Below are 15,020 nucleotides of genomic sequence, written 5' to 3'. Positions count from 1 at the left end.
TCTGATTTTACTTCAGTGATGTTCCACAGATGCAGAACCACTCTGTCCTGTGTCTGGCCGACAACGAAGGTCACCGTAGAGCATCTCCTATTCTAAAGGCAGTATCCTTAGTAACACAGACTCAGGCCAAGTGCTGTTTCTTGGCAGCTACAGCACAAGGGCCCCTCACACTGACATCGAGGTTTCCCGTGCTTTTCTCAGCAGGGCTGCTGGTGTGTCCTCCCTCCCCCAATCCTCCCTGCAAACCAACTCCCAACCCACACACACCCCTGCACACTGCAGCACACAATCACAGTTCTCTCTTCAGGAAAGAATAGTCCTTGATGATGGGTCCAATTTCACAAACAAATGTCAGTCTAAATTAGACTCTGCTTTATAGATTCATGAGTTGGAATTGGAGCCAGCACCAAGATCACTAGAACCAGGGCAGGGAGAGAGGGCAGGACAGCAGAGCAGAAGAGGAGCTCTGGAAGAAGGGCAGGAGCTGAATGGGTCTGAAAATTTGTCTCAGAAACACAGAGACTCCTGTGTGCAGGGGCTACTCTGGGCAATGTGTGAGCCTTTGTGGTCACAGCTCCCCATGGACAAGTTTCCACTGAAGGGACAAGGACAATGGAGCAGTGAAGCTGACCCAGCTGAGGACTGACCACATAAATCCCATGATGGACTCAACAGCAACTGGGCACAGGCCCGTCCACACTCGGCTCCTCACAGCCTTCTCCATCCCCACCTGCAACAGACTCAGCACAGAAAACGTGTGGATTCTGGAAGGTTCTCAGGTCTTTATTTCCTCTCTCAGATTTTAGGAATTGACTTGTTTAATTAACCAATCAACCTCTCATGGGAAATATTTGAGAAAACACATTTATGTTCAGATTCTTATTTTCAGTAGGGAAGGAAGCAGTTACAGCTCAGTGCACCATGAAATTGAGACAGAGATGAAGACACTCAGCCCCACCTCACTGGAACAGGAAAGATGACTGGGGAGGGAACACAGGTCAGTGTGGGGACAGGGGTCACGGTGGACATGGGGTGGGCTGTCTCTCCACCTCCTCACATTGTGCTAACAGGGACTCAGACACATTCAGATGCCTTTGCAGAAAGAGATGCCAGAGGCTCTTGAAGTCACAAAGGGGAGGCGTGAAGAAATCCTGCGTCTCAGTCCCACACAAGGCAGCTGTCTCAGGCTACAGAAAACAATAGTCATGAACAAATTCCGGTCAGTCATGGTAAGTGATGACACTCTGAACAGCCCACCAGACACTTGAAATGTCCCAATCAAAGAATCTCCATTACCCAGTCCTGTCCCATCTGCCCCTACTTCCGCCCACTAGAGACCCCCAGGGTCTCACCTTTACAAGCCCTGAGAGACACATCAGAGCCCTGGGCACTGTCACTGCCTGGGGTAGAACAAAAACAGGACCTGGTCAGAGCCCGTGGGAGATGTGGGCCAGGAGGAATTATGGGGTGGGTGAGTTCCTCCACACTCCCGCCCCCACCACTTACACGCAGCCTGAGAATAGCTCCCTCCTTTTCTACCTGTGGGAAGAAAATGTCCTGTGAAGGGCAGGGAGGAGGCAGGGCCATGAGATTTTAGAGGACCCTCCTAGTCTTGGACGCAAGAGATATTTCTAGAACCGTGACTACACACCCAGGGCAGGATCAGGAAACACCAAGAAAGCAGGTGTGGGTCCTGGACCAACCAACCTCCTAAGGTCTGCCCTTAGCAGGGACCTTCCCCTGACTCGTGAATGCTGGGATCAGGTTCCCAACACCACAATCATCAAGGTGATACATCTGTCCTTCGTTGTCAAGTGTGCTTCCCAAAAGAATAAGTGCTAGCACACAGGGCCCCAGGCTGGGTCGGCACATGTGTGGATGGTGCTTCCCAGTAATGAGCGGGGGAACGCTTCTACCTGGGGTTTGAAATACCCAGTGTGACAAGAAAACCCAGACCCCACTCCTCACCCCTTCCCTACCTGAGCTCTTCCTCCTCCACATCACAGCAGTGACCACAGCTCCAATGACCACAGCTACTAGGACAGCCAGGCCAGCAATGATGCCCATGATGGGGATGGTGGGCTGGGAAGATGGCTCTGGGAAAGGAGAGGAAGGTGAGGGGCCCTGACCCCAGACCTCAGCCCTGACCCTGCTGAAGGCTCCAGAAGGGCTCCTGCTTTCCCTGAGAAGAGATGTGAACCCCCAATCCTCTCCTTACCCCATCTCAGGCTGAGGGGCTCCAGCAGCCCCTCGTGCTGCACATGGCATGTGTATCTCTGCTCTTCTCCAGAAGGCACCACCACAGCCGCCCACTTCTGAAAGTTTCCGTCCCCTGCTGGTCTGGTCTCCACAAGCTCTGTGTCCTGAGTTTGGTCCTCCCCATCCCGCTGCCAGGTCAGTGTAACCTCTGCAGGGTAGAAGCCCAGGGCCCAGCACCTCAGGGTGACCTCTTGGTTAGAGATGGGGTGGTGGGTCACGTGTGTCTTTGGGGGTTCTGATGGGAAAAGTCAGAAAATTTAAGCAATTTGCATCTCTCATGGGACACCTCAGCATCATCCATGGGACCATCCTGAGAATAGAGAGGACACCTGGGATGGGGAAGGGAGCACAGAACCCAGACACCAGGCTGGACACAGCACCTGCAATAATCTATTCTTTGAATTTCAAATTCTAGTCTCTGAGGGAAGAACAGGGACTTCTGGTCCTGACCTGACTGGAGGCTGAGGGACTGAGAAAAGCTGGAATCTGACTTTCAAACACATTTGAGTGTGAGGCAGAGAACAAGGCCTGAGAGAAAAAGTCAGGTGCCCACGGCGGCTGCAGGGGTCAAAGCGGACCCCTGATCAGTATTCCAGGAACCGTCATCCCCTCCATTTCCTCAGAGACGTCATCCCTTAATTGTCCTAGAGAGCAGAGGGGCCCTCAGAGGAAACTCAGGAAAACACGCCATTCTCCATTCAAGGGAGGGCGATATTCTAGCGCGGATCCCGTTTTCCTCCCCTCCTCCTGGGAGGCCATCCCGAGAGATCTATAGGAGATGGGGACGGCTCCCCAATGCCCGTGGTACCTGCGCGCTGCAGCGTCTCCTTCCCGTTCTCCAAGTATCTTTTGAGCATCTCCACGCACTCTCCCTCCAGCTGTGCCCTCAACTGCTCTGCATAGTTCTCCGCCTCCAACTTGCGCTGGGTGAACTCAGCCACCATGTCCGCGGCTGTCCAGGAGCGCAGGTCCTCGTTCAGGGCGACGTGATCCTTGCCGTCGTAGGCTATGCGGCAGTACCCGAGAAGGAGGCGCCCATCGGGCCCCAGGTCGCAGCCAAACAACACCTGGAGGGTGTGAGACCCTGGCCCCGCCATTGCGGTCAGACCCGCCCCCCCAGCCCCCCCAGCCCCGCGGGGATTTGGGCCTAAACTGAAGATGAAACTGGGTAAAGGCACCTTGGGGCCCTCTAGGGTCCAGGGTACGGACGGGTTCTGTAGCCTCGGGGTGGATCTTGGGCCCAGAGACTCGGTGGGACCCGGGCCGTCCGTGGAGGATGGGGAGGGGTCTTGATCTGCGCTCCGGGCCGGGGTCACTCACCGGCCTCGCTCTGGTTGTAGTAGCCGCGTATGTCCCGCAGGCTCACTCGGCAAGCCTGTGCGCAGGCCTCTGTTCTCCGTGTCAACAGGTCCCAATACTCCGGCCCCTCCTGCTCCGCCCACGGCGCCCGCGGCTCAGTCTTCGGAATCTCGGCGTCGCTGTCGAACCGCAGGAACTGAGTGTCGTCCACGTAGCCCACTGAGAAGTACCGGGGCTCCCCGCCGCCGGGCCGGGACACAGTGGTGCTGAAATACCTCGGGGAGTGGGAGCCTGGGGACGAGGAGGGGCTGAGACCGCCGACCCTCCTCCCGGCGCGGATCGCCGGGTCCTGCGCCCCCTCCCGACGGGCCCCTCGCTCCTCCCGACCCCGAACTCACTCGCCCAGGTCTCAGTCAGGGCCAGAGCCCCCGAAAGCAGCAGAAGGAGGCTTCGGGGCTCCATGACCCCAGCCTCGGTGTCTGGGGAGAATCCGAGTCCGGGCAGGTGACTGGGGGCCTCAGAACCGGGACCTCGGCGACGCCGATTGGCTTCTCTAGAAACCAATGGGCGGGGGAACCAGGGATAAGCCTAGGGTATCCAGGAAGAAGGATCTGACAGGTTGGGAGAAGTGAAACTCGGGGAAGTGGGGAATCCCCAACGCGGCACTTCGCCAGTGCAGACACGCCCCTCGGTGCCTGAGACCCCGAGAGCCACGCCCAGGAACTAGGACTTGGTCCTAATCCCTCTTCTCCTACACCAAGCCTCTTTCTCACACAGTCTGCCTGAGTCCTGGCCAAGGATCTGTCTGTGGAAACCAGAGAGAGACCCCCAGGCTGCGCCCAGCCTTTTCTCCTTCACTTCTGGTCCTGGAATCCCCGTTCCTGAACTGGACTCCCTGCCTCCCACTCCTTACTTCTCCCCTTGGACTCTTGTACACGGAGACTCACCACGGGGAACTTGATGGCAGAGAGTGAGCTCGCCCTGGAATAGAGATGTAGAGACAGGGGTTTTCTCTCTACACCTGGTGAAGTTTTGTCTGAATGCACCAGATAGAGACTCTCATAGAGACCAGTTTCCTTTTTATTAATACAGTAGGTAGCACAATATTGTAATCCCTGAATGATTAGGATTCCAATCTGTCAAAGACCTGGGTCAAAACAGCATCACAATTAAACTCTCAAAGCTCCTAAGTTTTACTTTCCCAGTCTATGGATCTGTGACTCCAGATTGTTGCATTTAAAATTATTTTCATTCCCTAGCTGGAGTTTTCCTATGAGTCCAGAGCACCTCCTGAATATGAAGAAGCAGGTTTGTTACTGTGTATTGAACCGGGAGCCTGTAGTCATCACTCAGAGTTGTGAGAGCTCCATGCAGTCCCAATGCTCTTCACCAGCGCTCAAGCACTGCCTGCTTTCGTGAGCTATGCACATGTAAGCACTGTGCATATTCTATTCAGACACTTGGAATTTTTGTACCCTTTTTTTTTTAAATCACAGGGAAGCCATTAGGAAGTATTTAATACATTTTAGGCAGTCCCACAAAATGTATTAAATACTGGAAGCAAAGAGCCCCCTGCTAGGCTCTTCCACTGCTTTAGAATTCTTTCCCCTGCTCCTTTTCCTCACCTCCTGCTTCTGCAGCCCTTCTCTCTGCCCCTCTCATCCCTCACACCCTCCTGTCCCCTCAGTTCCCATTGCCCAGTCACTCTCAAATTGTGGCACTGTAGAGGACAGTTTCTTTTCCCTAAAAACTTTCTTTCTGTCCCTTTCTATTTAATCCTTGCCTCCCACCCTCACCCCTTCCCTTTACTCAACAACTGCCCTGCTTTCTGCGACTGCAAGAGTGAAATTTCTAGAATTTCATGGACATACAATCATGTGCAGTCCTTTGTTTGGTCTCCCTTAGCGTAACAATGTTTGAGATGATGACATTTATTCCTTTTTTGTTGCTGAGTAGCTGCCCAGTATTGCTGGAATCCCAGTTTACTCATCTGTTTCTCTAGTCTCCAGTTGATAGACATGTGGATTACTCCAGTTAGGGTGTGTTATTAATGAAGCCACTATAAGTAACTGTTCACAAGTGTGGCCTTACACTTTTATTTCTTTTGGATAAATACATATTTGTGGAATTGCTGTGTCATGTGGTAATGGATGAGTAGCTGTATAAGAAATTGCCAAACCGCTTTACAAATTGACTGCAACATTTTTTGCATTTGCACCAGCAATATCAGACATTCCTGTTTTTTCCATATTCTTACCAGTTATTTAGACTTATCATATGTCTTTTTAACGTTGCCTATTCTAGGTGTTCTGGGGTGGTTTCTCACTGTGGTTTTAACTTGACTAGTGTTGTTTGCTCTCTTTTCATGTTCATCTAAGTCACTTATTACATATATTTTATGAACTATTTGGTGAATTCAGTAATTCAGAGATTTTTTTCTGAATTCCCTAGTGTTTTTTACATATACAGTGAAGCTGGTGACAAAGAAAGACATTTATTTCTTCCTTTTCATCTTTTTTCTTTTAAAATTATTTGTATGTAATAGAGATGAGGTCTCACTATCAGGCTTGTCTCAAACTCCTGAACTCAAGTGATCAGCTTTCCAAAATGCAGGGATTACAGGCATGAGCCACCATGCCTGGTCCTCCTATTGGTGTTTTATTTCATTGACTTGCCATGTTGCACTGGTTAGGATTCCTGTTACGTGTTTAAACAAGAATGACGAGAGCTCACGTGTTTGTTTACAAGGAACTTAAACAAATTTACAAGAAAAAACCCAGCCCCATAAAAAAGTGGGCAGAGGATATGAACAGACCTTTCTCAGAAGACATTTACATAGCCAGGAAACATATGAAAAAAAGTTCAATATAACTGATCATTACAGAAATGCAAATCAAAATCACAATGACATGTCATCTCTTGTCAGTCAGAATGGCAGTTATTAAAAAGTCAAGAAAAGATAGATGCTGGCAAGGCTGTGGAGCAATGGGAACACTTTTGCACTGTTGGTGGAAATGTAAACTAGTTCAACCATTGTGGAGGACAGTGTGGCCATTCCTCAAAGATCTAGGACCAGAAATACTATTTGACTCAGCAATCCTATTCCTGGGCATATACCTGAAGGAATATAAATCATTCTACTATAAAGACACATGCACATGTATGTTTACTGCAGTACTATTTACAATAGCAAAGACAGGAAACCAAACCAAATGCCCATCAATGATAGACTGGATTAAGATAATGCAGTACATATACACCATGGAATACTGCACAGCCATGAAAAGGAATTAGTTCATGTCCTTTTCAGGGACATGGATGAAGCTGCAAGCCATCATCCTCAGGAAACTAACATAGGAACAGAAAACCAAACACCGCATGTTCTCACTTCTAAGTGGGAGCTGAACAATGAGAATACATGGACACAGGGAGGGGGACATCACATTCCAGGGCCTGTTGGGGTGTAGGGATTGAGGGGAGGGAACTTAGAGAAGGGGTCAATAGGTGCAGCAAACAACCATGGTAGACTATGTAACAAACCTGCAGGTTCTGCATGTGTCCTGGAACTCAAAGTAAAATAAAATAAATTAAATAAAAAAAGAAAGTGCATGTCGTATATGTACATATATGTTCACTGCAGCACTATTCACAATAGCAAAGACCTGGAATCAACCTAAATGTTCATCAGTAGTAGGCCAGATAAAGAAAATGTGACTGCCTCCAGCACTTTAGGAGGCCAAAGCGGGCAGATCATGAGGTCAAGTGAGGGAGACAACCCTGGTCAACATAGTGAAACACCATCTCTACTAACAATACAAAAATTAGCTGGGTGTGGTGGTGTATGCCTCTAGTCCCAGCTACTTGAGAGGCTGAGGCAGGAGAATCACTAGAACTCAGCAGGCAGAAGTTGCAGTGAGCTGAGATCATGCCACTACACTCCAGCCTGGAGACAAAGTGAGACTCCATCTCAAAAAAAGAAGTGAGAAATATACACCATAGAATACTATGCAACCATGAAAAAGAATGAGATCATGCCCTTTGCAGGATCATGGATGGACTTGGAGGCCATTTTCCTTAGCAAACTAATGCAGGAACAGAAAACCAAATACCACACGTTCTTACTTATTAGTGGGAGCTAAATGATGAGAAAGGATAGACACGTAGAGAGGAACAGCACACACTGGGGTCTACTTGAGGGTGGAGGAAGGGAGGAGGGAGAGGATCAGGAAAAAGAGCTAATGGGTACTCAGGCTTAATACTTGGGTGGGTAATAATGGGTACAGAAATAATCTGTACAACAAAACCCCATGACACAAGTTTACCTAAATAACAAACCTGCACATGTATCCCTTAACTGAAAATAAAAGTTACAAAAAAAAAAAAAAAAAAAAGAAAGAAAAGAAAGTGCATATCTGGAAACTACATATAGTTTGGTTCTGTGGGTTTTTTAAATTTTTTATTTTATTATCTTTTTATTGGATTTTAGGTTTTGGGATACATGTGAAGAACATGCAAGATAGTTGCATAGGTACACATGTGGGAGTGTGATTTGCTGCCTTCCTCCCCTTCACCTATATCTGGCATTTCTCCCCATGCTCTCTCTCCCCAACTCCCCAGCCCCACTGTCCCTCCCTTATTCCCCCGACAGACCCCAGTGTGTAGTGCTCCCCTCCCTGTGTCCATGTGTTCTCACTGTTCAACACCCACCTATGAGTGAGAACATGTGGTATTTCATTTTCTGTTCTTGTGTCAGTTTGCTGAGAATGATGGTTTCCAGGTTCATACATGTCCCTACAAAGGACATGAACTCATCGTTTTTGATGGCTGCATAGTATTCCACAGTGTATATGTGCCACATTTTCCCTGTCCAGTCTATCATAGATGGGCATTTGGGTTGGTTCCAGGTCTTTGCTATTGTAAACAGTGCTGCAATGAACATTCGTGTGCATGTGTCCTTATAGTAGAATGATTTATAATCCTTTCAATATATACCCAGTAATGGGATTGCTGGGTCAAATGGAATTTCTATTTCTAGGTCCTTGAGGAATCGCCACACTGTCTTCCACAATGGTTGAACTAATTTACACTCCCACCAACAGTGTAAAAGTGTTCCTATTTCTCCACATCCTCTCCAGCATCTGTTGTCTCCAGATTTTTTAATGATTGCCACCTGACAAAAACATGCAATGGGGAAAGGATTTCCTGTTATATAAATGGTGTTGGGAAAACTGGCTAGCCATGTGCAGAAAGCAGAAACTGGACCCCTTCCTGACACCTTACACTAAAATTAACTCCCGATGGATTAAAGACTTAAACATAAGACCTAACACCATCAAAACCCTAGAAGAAAATCTAGGCAAAACCATTCAGGACATAGGAGTAGGCAAGGACTTCATGACCAAAACACCAAAAGCATTGGCAACAAAAGCCAAAATAGACAAATGGGACTTAAACTCCACAGCTTCTGCACGGCAAAAGAAACAATCATTAGAGTGAACTGGCAACCAACAGAATGGAAAAAATTTTTTGCAGTTTACCTATCTGACAAAGGGCTGATATCCAGAATTTACAAAGAACTAAAACAGATTTACAAAAAAAAAAAAAAAACAAGCTCATTCAAAAGTGGGCAAAGGACATGAGCAGATACTTTACAAAAGAAGACATACATGAGGCCAAAAAACATATGAAAAAGTGCTCATTATATTGGTCATTAGAGAAATGCAAATCAAAACTACATTGAGATACCATCTCACACCAGTTTGAATGGTTCTGTGTTTTTTTTAAACCAAGTCACACAATTGCTGCTCTTCATTGGAATGTTGATTCATGTAGGTTTCTGTCATTATCGATGTGATAAGTGTTAGGTCTACCATGTTATTTTCCCAGTTTTGGTTTCTCTGTTTCTCCTGTCCTGACCAATGACTTCTTATTAGAAACCAACAAACAAAAGAAAGTAGAATAACATTTTTAAAGTGCTGCAAGAATAAAAGGTCAACTAAGAATTCTATATCCAGCATAGATGTCCTTTAAAGAAAGGCAAAATAAGAAGATATTTCAGGTAAAAGAAAATTGAGAAAATTTGTCACCAGCAGATCTGCACAGTAACAATTGGTAAAGAAAATTCCTCAGGCTAGAGGCAAATGATACCAGGTGGAAAATGGGATAATCAGAAAAGATGAAGATGATAAAAAATGGTAAATATTGAGCTAAGTGCAAAAGGCTATCTTGCTCCCCTCATTTACGCTTCCTTTATATACATAGAACTGTTTAAAGATAAGAAAAAGTAAAAAGTTCTTTTTGTGGGGCTTATAACCTATATAGATACATTACATATAATATCTATATTATAAAAGATGAACATTTTATAGAGGATAAATGGTTGCAAGATTTCTATATTTATGGGTACTAGTACATTATTAACTGAAAGTGAACTATAAAATGTTAAGAATGAGTTAAATTCTGAAGGAAATTGAGACACAAAAAAAATTCAAAAGATAAACAAATCTCAGAGATGGTGTTTTTGAAAAAAAAAATCTTAGCCAGTCTTAAGTCTCATCATTCTATGATTTCAGAACTATTATGAATACAAAGGTAATCAAACAACAGTCCTGCCCAGAAAGAGGAGTTATCCCTTAATATGGTGGCCCTGGAACAGCTGGCCCTCCCTGCTGGACCTCCTCCACATGGCACTTTCTGCAGTGACTCCATTGCCCTGTTATTCCACTCTACCCAGTAACCTGACCCAAGAGACAAGGGGTGTCTGCTGCTGTGTCCACACTTGGAGGAGGAAATCTTGATGGAGTCAGTACAGGATGAGCCAAGCATAACAGCTCATGCCTGTAATCCCAGCAATTCAGGACACTAAGGCAAAAGGATCACTTAAGAGCAGGAGTTGGAGACCAGCTTGGAAAACATATGAGACCTTCATCTCTAAAAAATAAAATAAGTACCCTTAGGCGTGGGCATGGGCACTTGTATTTCCAGGTATTGGGGAGGCCGAGGTGGGAAGATCCCTTGAGCTCATGAATTCAAGGCTGCAGTGAGCTATGATTGCACCACTGGACTCCAGCCCAGTCACAGAGGTACATCTTGACTCTAAAAAATACATTGTAACCCTTTGCTCACTATGGGTTATTTTAGTTATTATTTATTCGATGTATATTTTGATTTTATTTTACTGGCAGCACAATAAACTAGGACATGCTGAAACTAGAAATCACATCCACTTTCCAGTGTTAAAAAGCCTAGTCCAGGGAGGTAAGGAGACAGTCCTCACTGGCTTTGAGGATTCAAGGAGAACGAGAAGGGCTGGGCAGGAAGGTTTTTACTTGGAACCTGGAAGATGAGCAATGACATCCCTCTCTTCACCTTAAAGCTCATCCCGGACATCCACCTCCTTGGAGCAGAAGCAGCGCAGCAGCGCCACCTGGTGGTTCATGCGCTTCCTTTTGCAAATCACGCACAGTCCTGAGATCCACCTCTCCTTTGCACTAGGGATTTCTTCACCGGATACCAGGTTGAATCGACTTTCCTGTGAAGCAAAAGAAGCGTGAGGTTGCTGGGGGAGGAATGGTGTCATGTCCACCTTTGGCGAGATCCATGTCACGTGTTCAGGGGAAGGGCCAGGCCTTACTCCCCCATGCAGAGGGGAGGCTCTGGCCGTGAAGGCGCCTGTGGAGAGGTGAGGACCAACTCCCTCTACACTGACGGCCAAGAGCCTGCAGACAGCGGGGAAGGCTTCCCCTCAGCTGTGTCCTATCAGGTTCTTCCAGGAGTCAAGGAGTAAACCTGTATATTGCCTCTGGCAATGTGAGCTGCATGCACACTTAGAAGTGAGGTCACCCTGCTGGGGGTACTGGGGTTGCTGGTTGTTCTGGGTGCTCTGTGTCCAGAGAGGAAAATGCAGAGGAGGCTTTGTACAAAACAGGAAGCATACTTTATAAAGTACTTTTTCATTAGCCTTTGTGTCATATGATAAAATACAGTACTCCAAAAGGAAAAAAATCTGTCTAAAATTTGTGTCCTTTAATAAAATGTAAACACCCATTAACCACCAGGGATAGACGTTTAGGGGGCAAACCAGAAGGCCCATCATTTGCCCCAGCCCAGGGGTAAACTCTTTTCTCTTCTGGCTTTGATGATCATCACTTCTTTCTTCTATTTTATAATTTTATCATCTAAAATTATAATTTAGTTTTACCTTTAGAAATACGCTTTGTTCTCTTTTATTCCACAGATTCTCCTTGAAATGTATATTGTGTGGTAGAGCTTCCCATAGTGTGCATTTTGCTGATGGTCCCCAAGGCATAGGTGAATGTGTATTTCTATGACCTGTATTGCCTCTAAACTGGTAATTGGCTGTGGAGGTTTGCTTAGCTTCAGGCTTGATTTCTTTTTCACTTGGACTTGTTTGATGGTACTGGATTCTGCCATCAAGAGGAAGAACCAAACATTAGTTTTTTCTTGTATTGTGTTAATAATTGTCATTGCTATTCAATGGCTAAATCTGTTAATTTATGATGGGTTGCAAAAGAATTATTATAGTCTCAGTCTCTCATTACTTCTTCACTTCCTGATAATTTCTGAAATAAGAGATTTACCCTCCTCTTCTGTTTGTTTACTACTAGAAACTTGTTTTTTGGGAGTTTGTTTTTTGAGCCACGCATCTACTCACCTATGACCTACCACTTGCACTCTCAGTTATAAACCAATAAAAATGAATGTATGTGTGCCAAAATACATAATAATATTATTCATACCAGCACGGTTTGTAAAATCTGGATACAAAACAATTGTCTATCAATAGTAAAGGAATGAGAAGTGTGAGCTATTATAAAGTGGAGTGTTGGACAGCCATGGGAGTGAATAGGCTACGACCATGCACGTCAAGACCATGAGACCCAGGGACAAGATGGTGACTACATAACGCCATTCAACTAGAGCTGGCAGAACTAATCTGTGTTAAGAATCAAGAGTGGACTTCTGCCAAGATGGCCTGATAGGAACAGCTCTGGTTTGCAGTTCCCAGCAAGAGCAAGCCAGAAGGCAAGCGATCCCCACATTTCTAATTGAGGTCAGGTTCATTTCAGTGGGGCTGGTTAGATAGTGGGTGCAGCCCAAGGAGGGCTACTGAGGCAGGGTGGGGTATCAACTCACCCAGGAAGCCAAGGGGTTGGAGAACTCCCTCTCCTAGTCAACGGAAGCCATTAGGGACTTTTTGGACACTCTAGCACTCTGGCTCATATACTGCACTTTTCCCACAGTCTTCACAACCTGCAGACCAGGAGATTCCTTCTGGTTCCTACAACACCAGCTTCCTGGGTTTCCAGCACAAAACTGGGTGGCTGTCTTAGCCACAGCAGTTTTCTTTTTTTTTCTCATACTCCCACGGCACCTGGAACTCCAGTTAGACAGAACCGCTCATTCCCCTGAAGAAAAGGGAGCTGAAGCCAGGGAGCCAAGTGATCTGGCTCAGTGGGTCCCACCCCCAGGAAGACCAGCAAGCTAAGATCCACTGGCCTGAAATCCTCACAGCCAGCACAGCAGTGTGAGCTCAACCTGGGACATGAGCTCCGTGGGGGGAAGGGGTGTCCCCCATTGCTGAGGCTCAGGTAGGTGGTTTTAACCTCGCCTGTGTAAACAACGCCCCCGGGAAGTTTACATAGCAACTGGGCAGAGCCCACAGCAGCTCAGCAGCGCCTCTGCAGGCAGACAGTGACTAGACCCCCTTCTTGCTGGGCAGGGCATCTCTGAAAAAAAGCAGTAGCCCATCAGGGACCTATTTAAAAAAGCTCCTACCTTCCTGGAACAGAGCACCTGGGGAAAGGGTGGTTGTAGGTTCTGCTTCAGCAGACTTAAATGTCCCTGTCCAGCAGCTCTGAAGGGAGCAACAGATCTCCCAGCACAGCACTTGAGCTCTGATAAGGGACAGACTGCTTCCTCATGTGGTTCCCTGACCCCCATTTATCCTGACCAGGAGACACGTTATGCAGGAGAGCTCTGGCTGACATCTGGCAGGTACCCTTCTGAGACGAAGCTACCAGAAGAAGGAACAGGCAGCAATCTTTGCTGTTCTGCAGCCCTTACGGGTAATTCCCAGGCAAGCAGGGTCTGGAGTGGACCTCCAGCAAACTCCAGCAGGCCTGAAGCAGAGGGGCCTGATTGTTAGAAGGAATACTAAAAAACAGAAAGAAATAGCTTCAAATCAACAGAAAGGACATCCACTCAGAGACCCCATCCAAAAGTCACCAGTTTCAAAGACCAAAGGTAGATAAATCCACGAAGATGGGAAGAAACCAGGACAAAAAGGCTGAAATCGTCAAAACCCAGAACACCTCTTCTCCTCCAAGGGATCACAATTTCTCAACAGCAAGGGAACAAAACTGGATGGAGAATGAGTTTCATGAATTGACAGAAGCAGGCGTCAGAAGGTGGATAATAACAAATTTTCCTAGCCAAAGGAGCATGTTCTAACCCAATGCAAGGAAACTAAGAACCTTGAGAAAAGGTTAGACAAAATGCTAACTAGAATAATCAGTATAAAGAACATAAATGACTTGATGGAGCTGAAAAATCAAGAGTGTCTACTCTAGAATGGGGGAGGGTGGTTCATGACAGAGTAGGTCCCAAAGGTGTTTCCAGGAGGCTGTGACTGCTGTACTTTGATATGGGTGTTGTTTGCCTGAGTGTTCACTTAATGAAAATCCACTGCCCGCTTGTGGATTGTCCCCTTTTCTCCATGCATGCTGTCCTTCACTCAGATATACATTTCTGGTGTTTTCAAGCAATTCTATCTACAGTAAGAAGAATCACTTCTACAGTAAGAAGAATCACTTCTACTTGGAAATGCTGCATTGAAAAAAATTGCTGCATTTTTTTTCATTCCAGGAAATAAATACATATAAAGAGGAGAATCTACAACAAGAGCAATAGGCTTGGGTGCTGACACCAGAATAGCTTTTGTAATGGCTGTGGAGCCAAGAACTAGGAATCAAAATCCAAACAGTCCCATGAAAGGTGGAGGATGTGAAATGATGCCCCAGTAGTGCATGAATGAATGAGTCATGGGCAGTGGCTTATGGCTTGGCTGGCCAGTCACCAACTTGAAGAAAACAGAGTTGAAAAATTGGGAGGTGGAGGAGAGAGGTACACATAGACCTCCTGCTATAGGCAGAGTGTGTGAAGATAGTGCTTGTATGTGGATGCCTACCAGAGGGTCTTTACAGGGTGGAGCTCCCTGTAATAAGGTGGGCGAGATGGCTTGATGGATGAGGCCACTCAGCCACAGAGGACTTGCTCATGGAGTCTCTACACAAAATGGCCATGATGGCTGGGATGGACACTGCATGGGCACAGCAATTGAGTCAACACTCACCAAGGATGACCTGGCAGCTGCCACTGTTGAGGGCCCAGCGTGCCAAAAGCAGCTGTGTCTTTGGATGAAAAAATAAATCAGGCAATGA

The 15,020-nt window shown here is 46.6% G+C and overlaps 1 protein-coding gene across 7 annotated transcripts in view; it reads right to left on the bottom strand.

Moving 5' to 3' along the window:
* Positions 1-762: 762 nt before the first annotated feature.
* LOC100405128 (HLA class I histocompatibility antigen, C alpha chain) overlaps positions 763-15,020 on the bottom strand; it is a 36,036-nt gene continuing 21,778 nt past the window's right edge. Inside the window, exons 3-13 of one of the 7 annotated variants that reach the window (XM_054254898.2) lie at positions 11,890-11,984; positions 10,927-11,089; positions 4,506-4,539; positions 3,957-4,111; positions 3,580-3,849; positions 3,068-3,343; positions 2,219-2,494; positions 1,980-2,096; positions 1,507-1,539; positions 1,353-1,400; positions 763-1,187 (exon numbers count right to left, since the gene is read on the bottom strand). In XM_054254898.2, coding sequence (XP_054110873.1) covers positions 1,183-1,187; positions 1,353-1,400; positions 1,507-1,539; positions 1,980-2,096; positions 2,219-2,494; positions 3,068-3,343; positions 3,580-3,849; positions 3,957-4,020 — 1,089 coding nt within the window. In that variant the 5' untranslated portion in view covers positions 4,021-4,111; positions 4,506-4,539; positions 10,927-11,089; positions 11,890-11,984 and the 3' untranslated portion in view covers positions 763-1,182. The remainder of the gene's footprint in view (positions 1,188-1,352; positions 1,401-1,506; positions 1,540-1,979; positions 2,097-2,218; positions 2,495-3,067; positions 3,344-3,579; positions 3,850-3,956; positions 4,112-4,505; positions 4,540-10,926; positions 11,090-11,889; positions 11,985-15,020) is intronic. The other 6 variants (XM_078368590.1, XM_078368588.1, XM_078368591.1 and 3 more) reach the window with 6 other exon arrangements.

This window comes from Callithrix jacchus, chromosome 4, assembly GCF_049354715.1.
Source record: "Callithrix jacchus isolate 240 chromosome 4, calJac240_pri, whole genome shotgun sequence".
In the NCBI taxonomy this organism is placed as follows: Eukaryota; Metazoa; Chordata; class Mammalia; order Primates; family Cebidae; genus Callithrix; species Callithrix jacchus.
The sequence above is the reverse complement of the archived record's forward strand: the minus strand, read 5'-3'. Positions and strand labels throughout refer to the sequence as shown.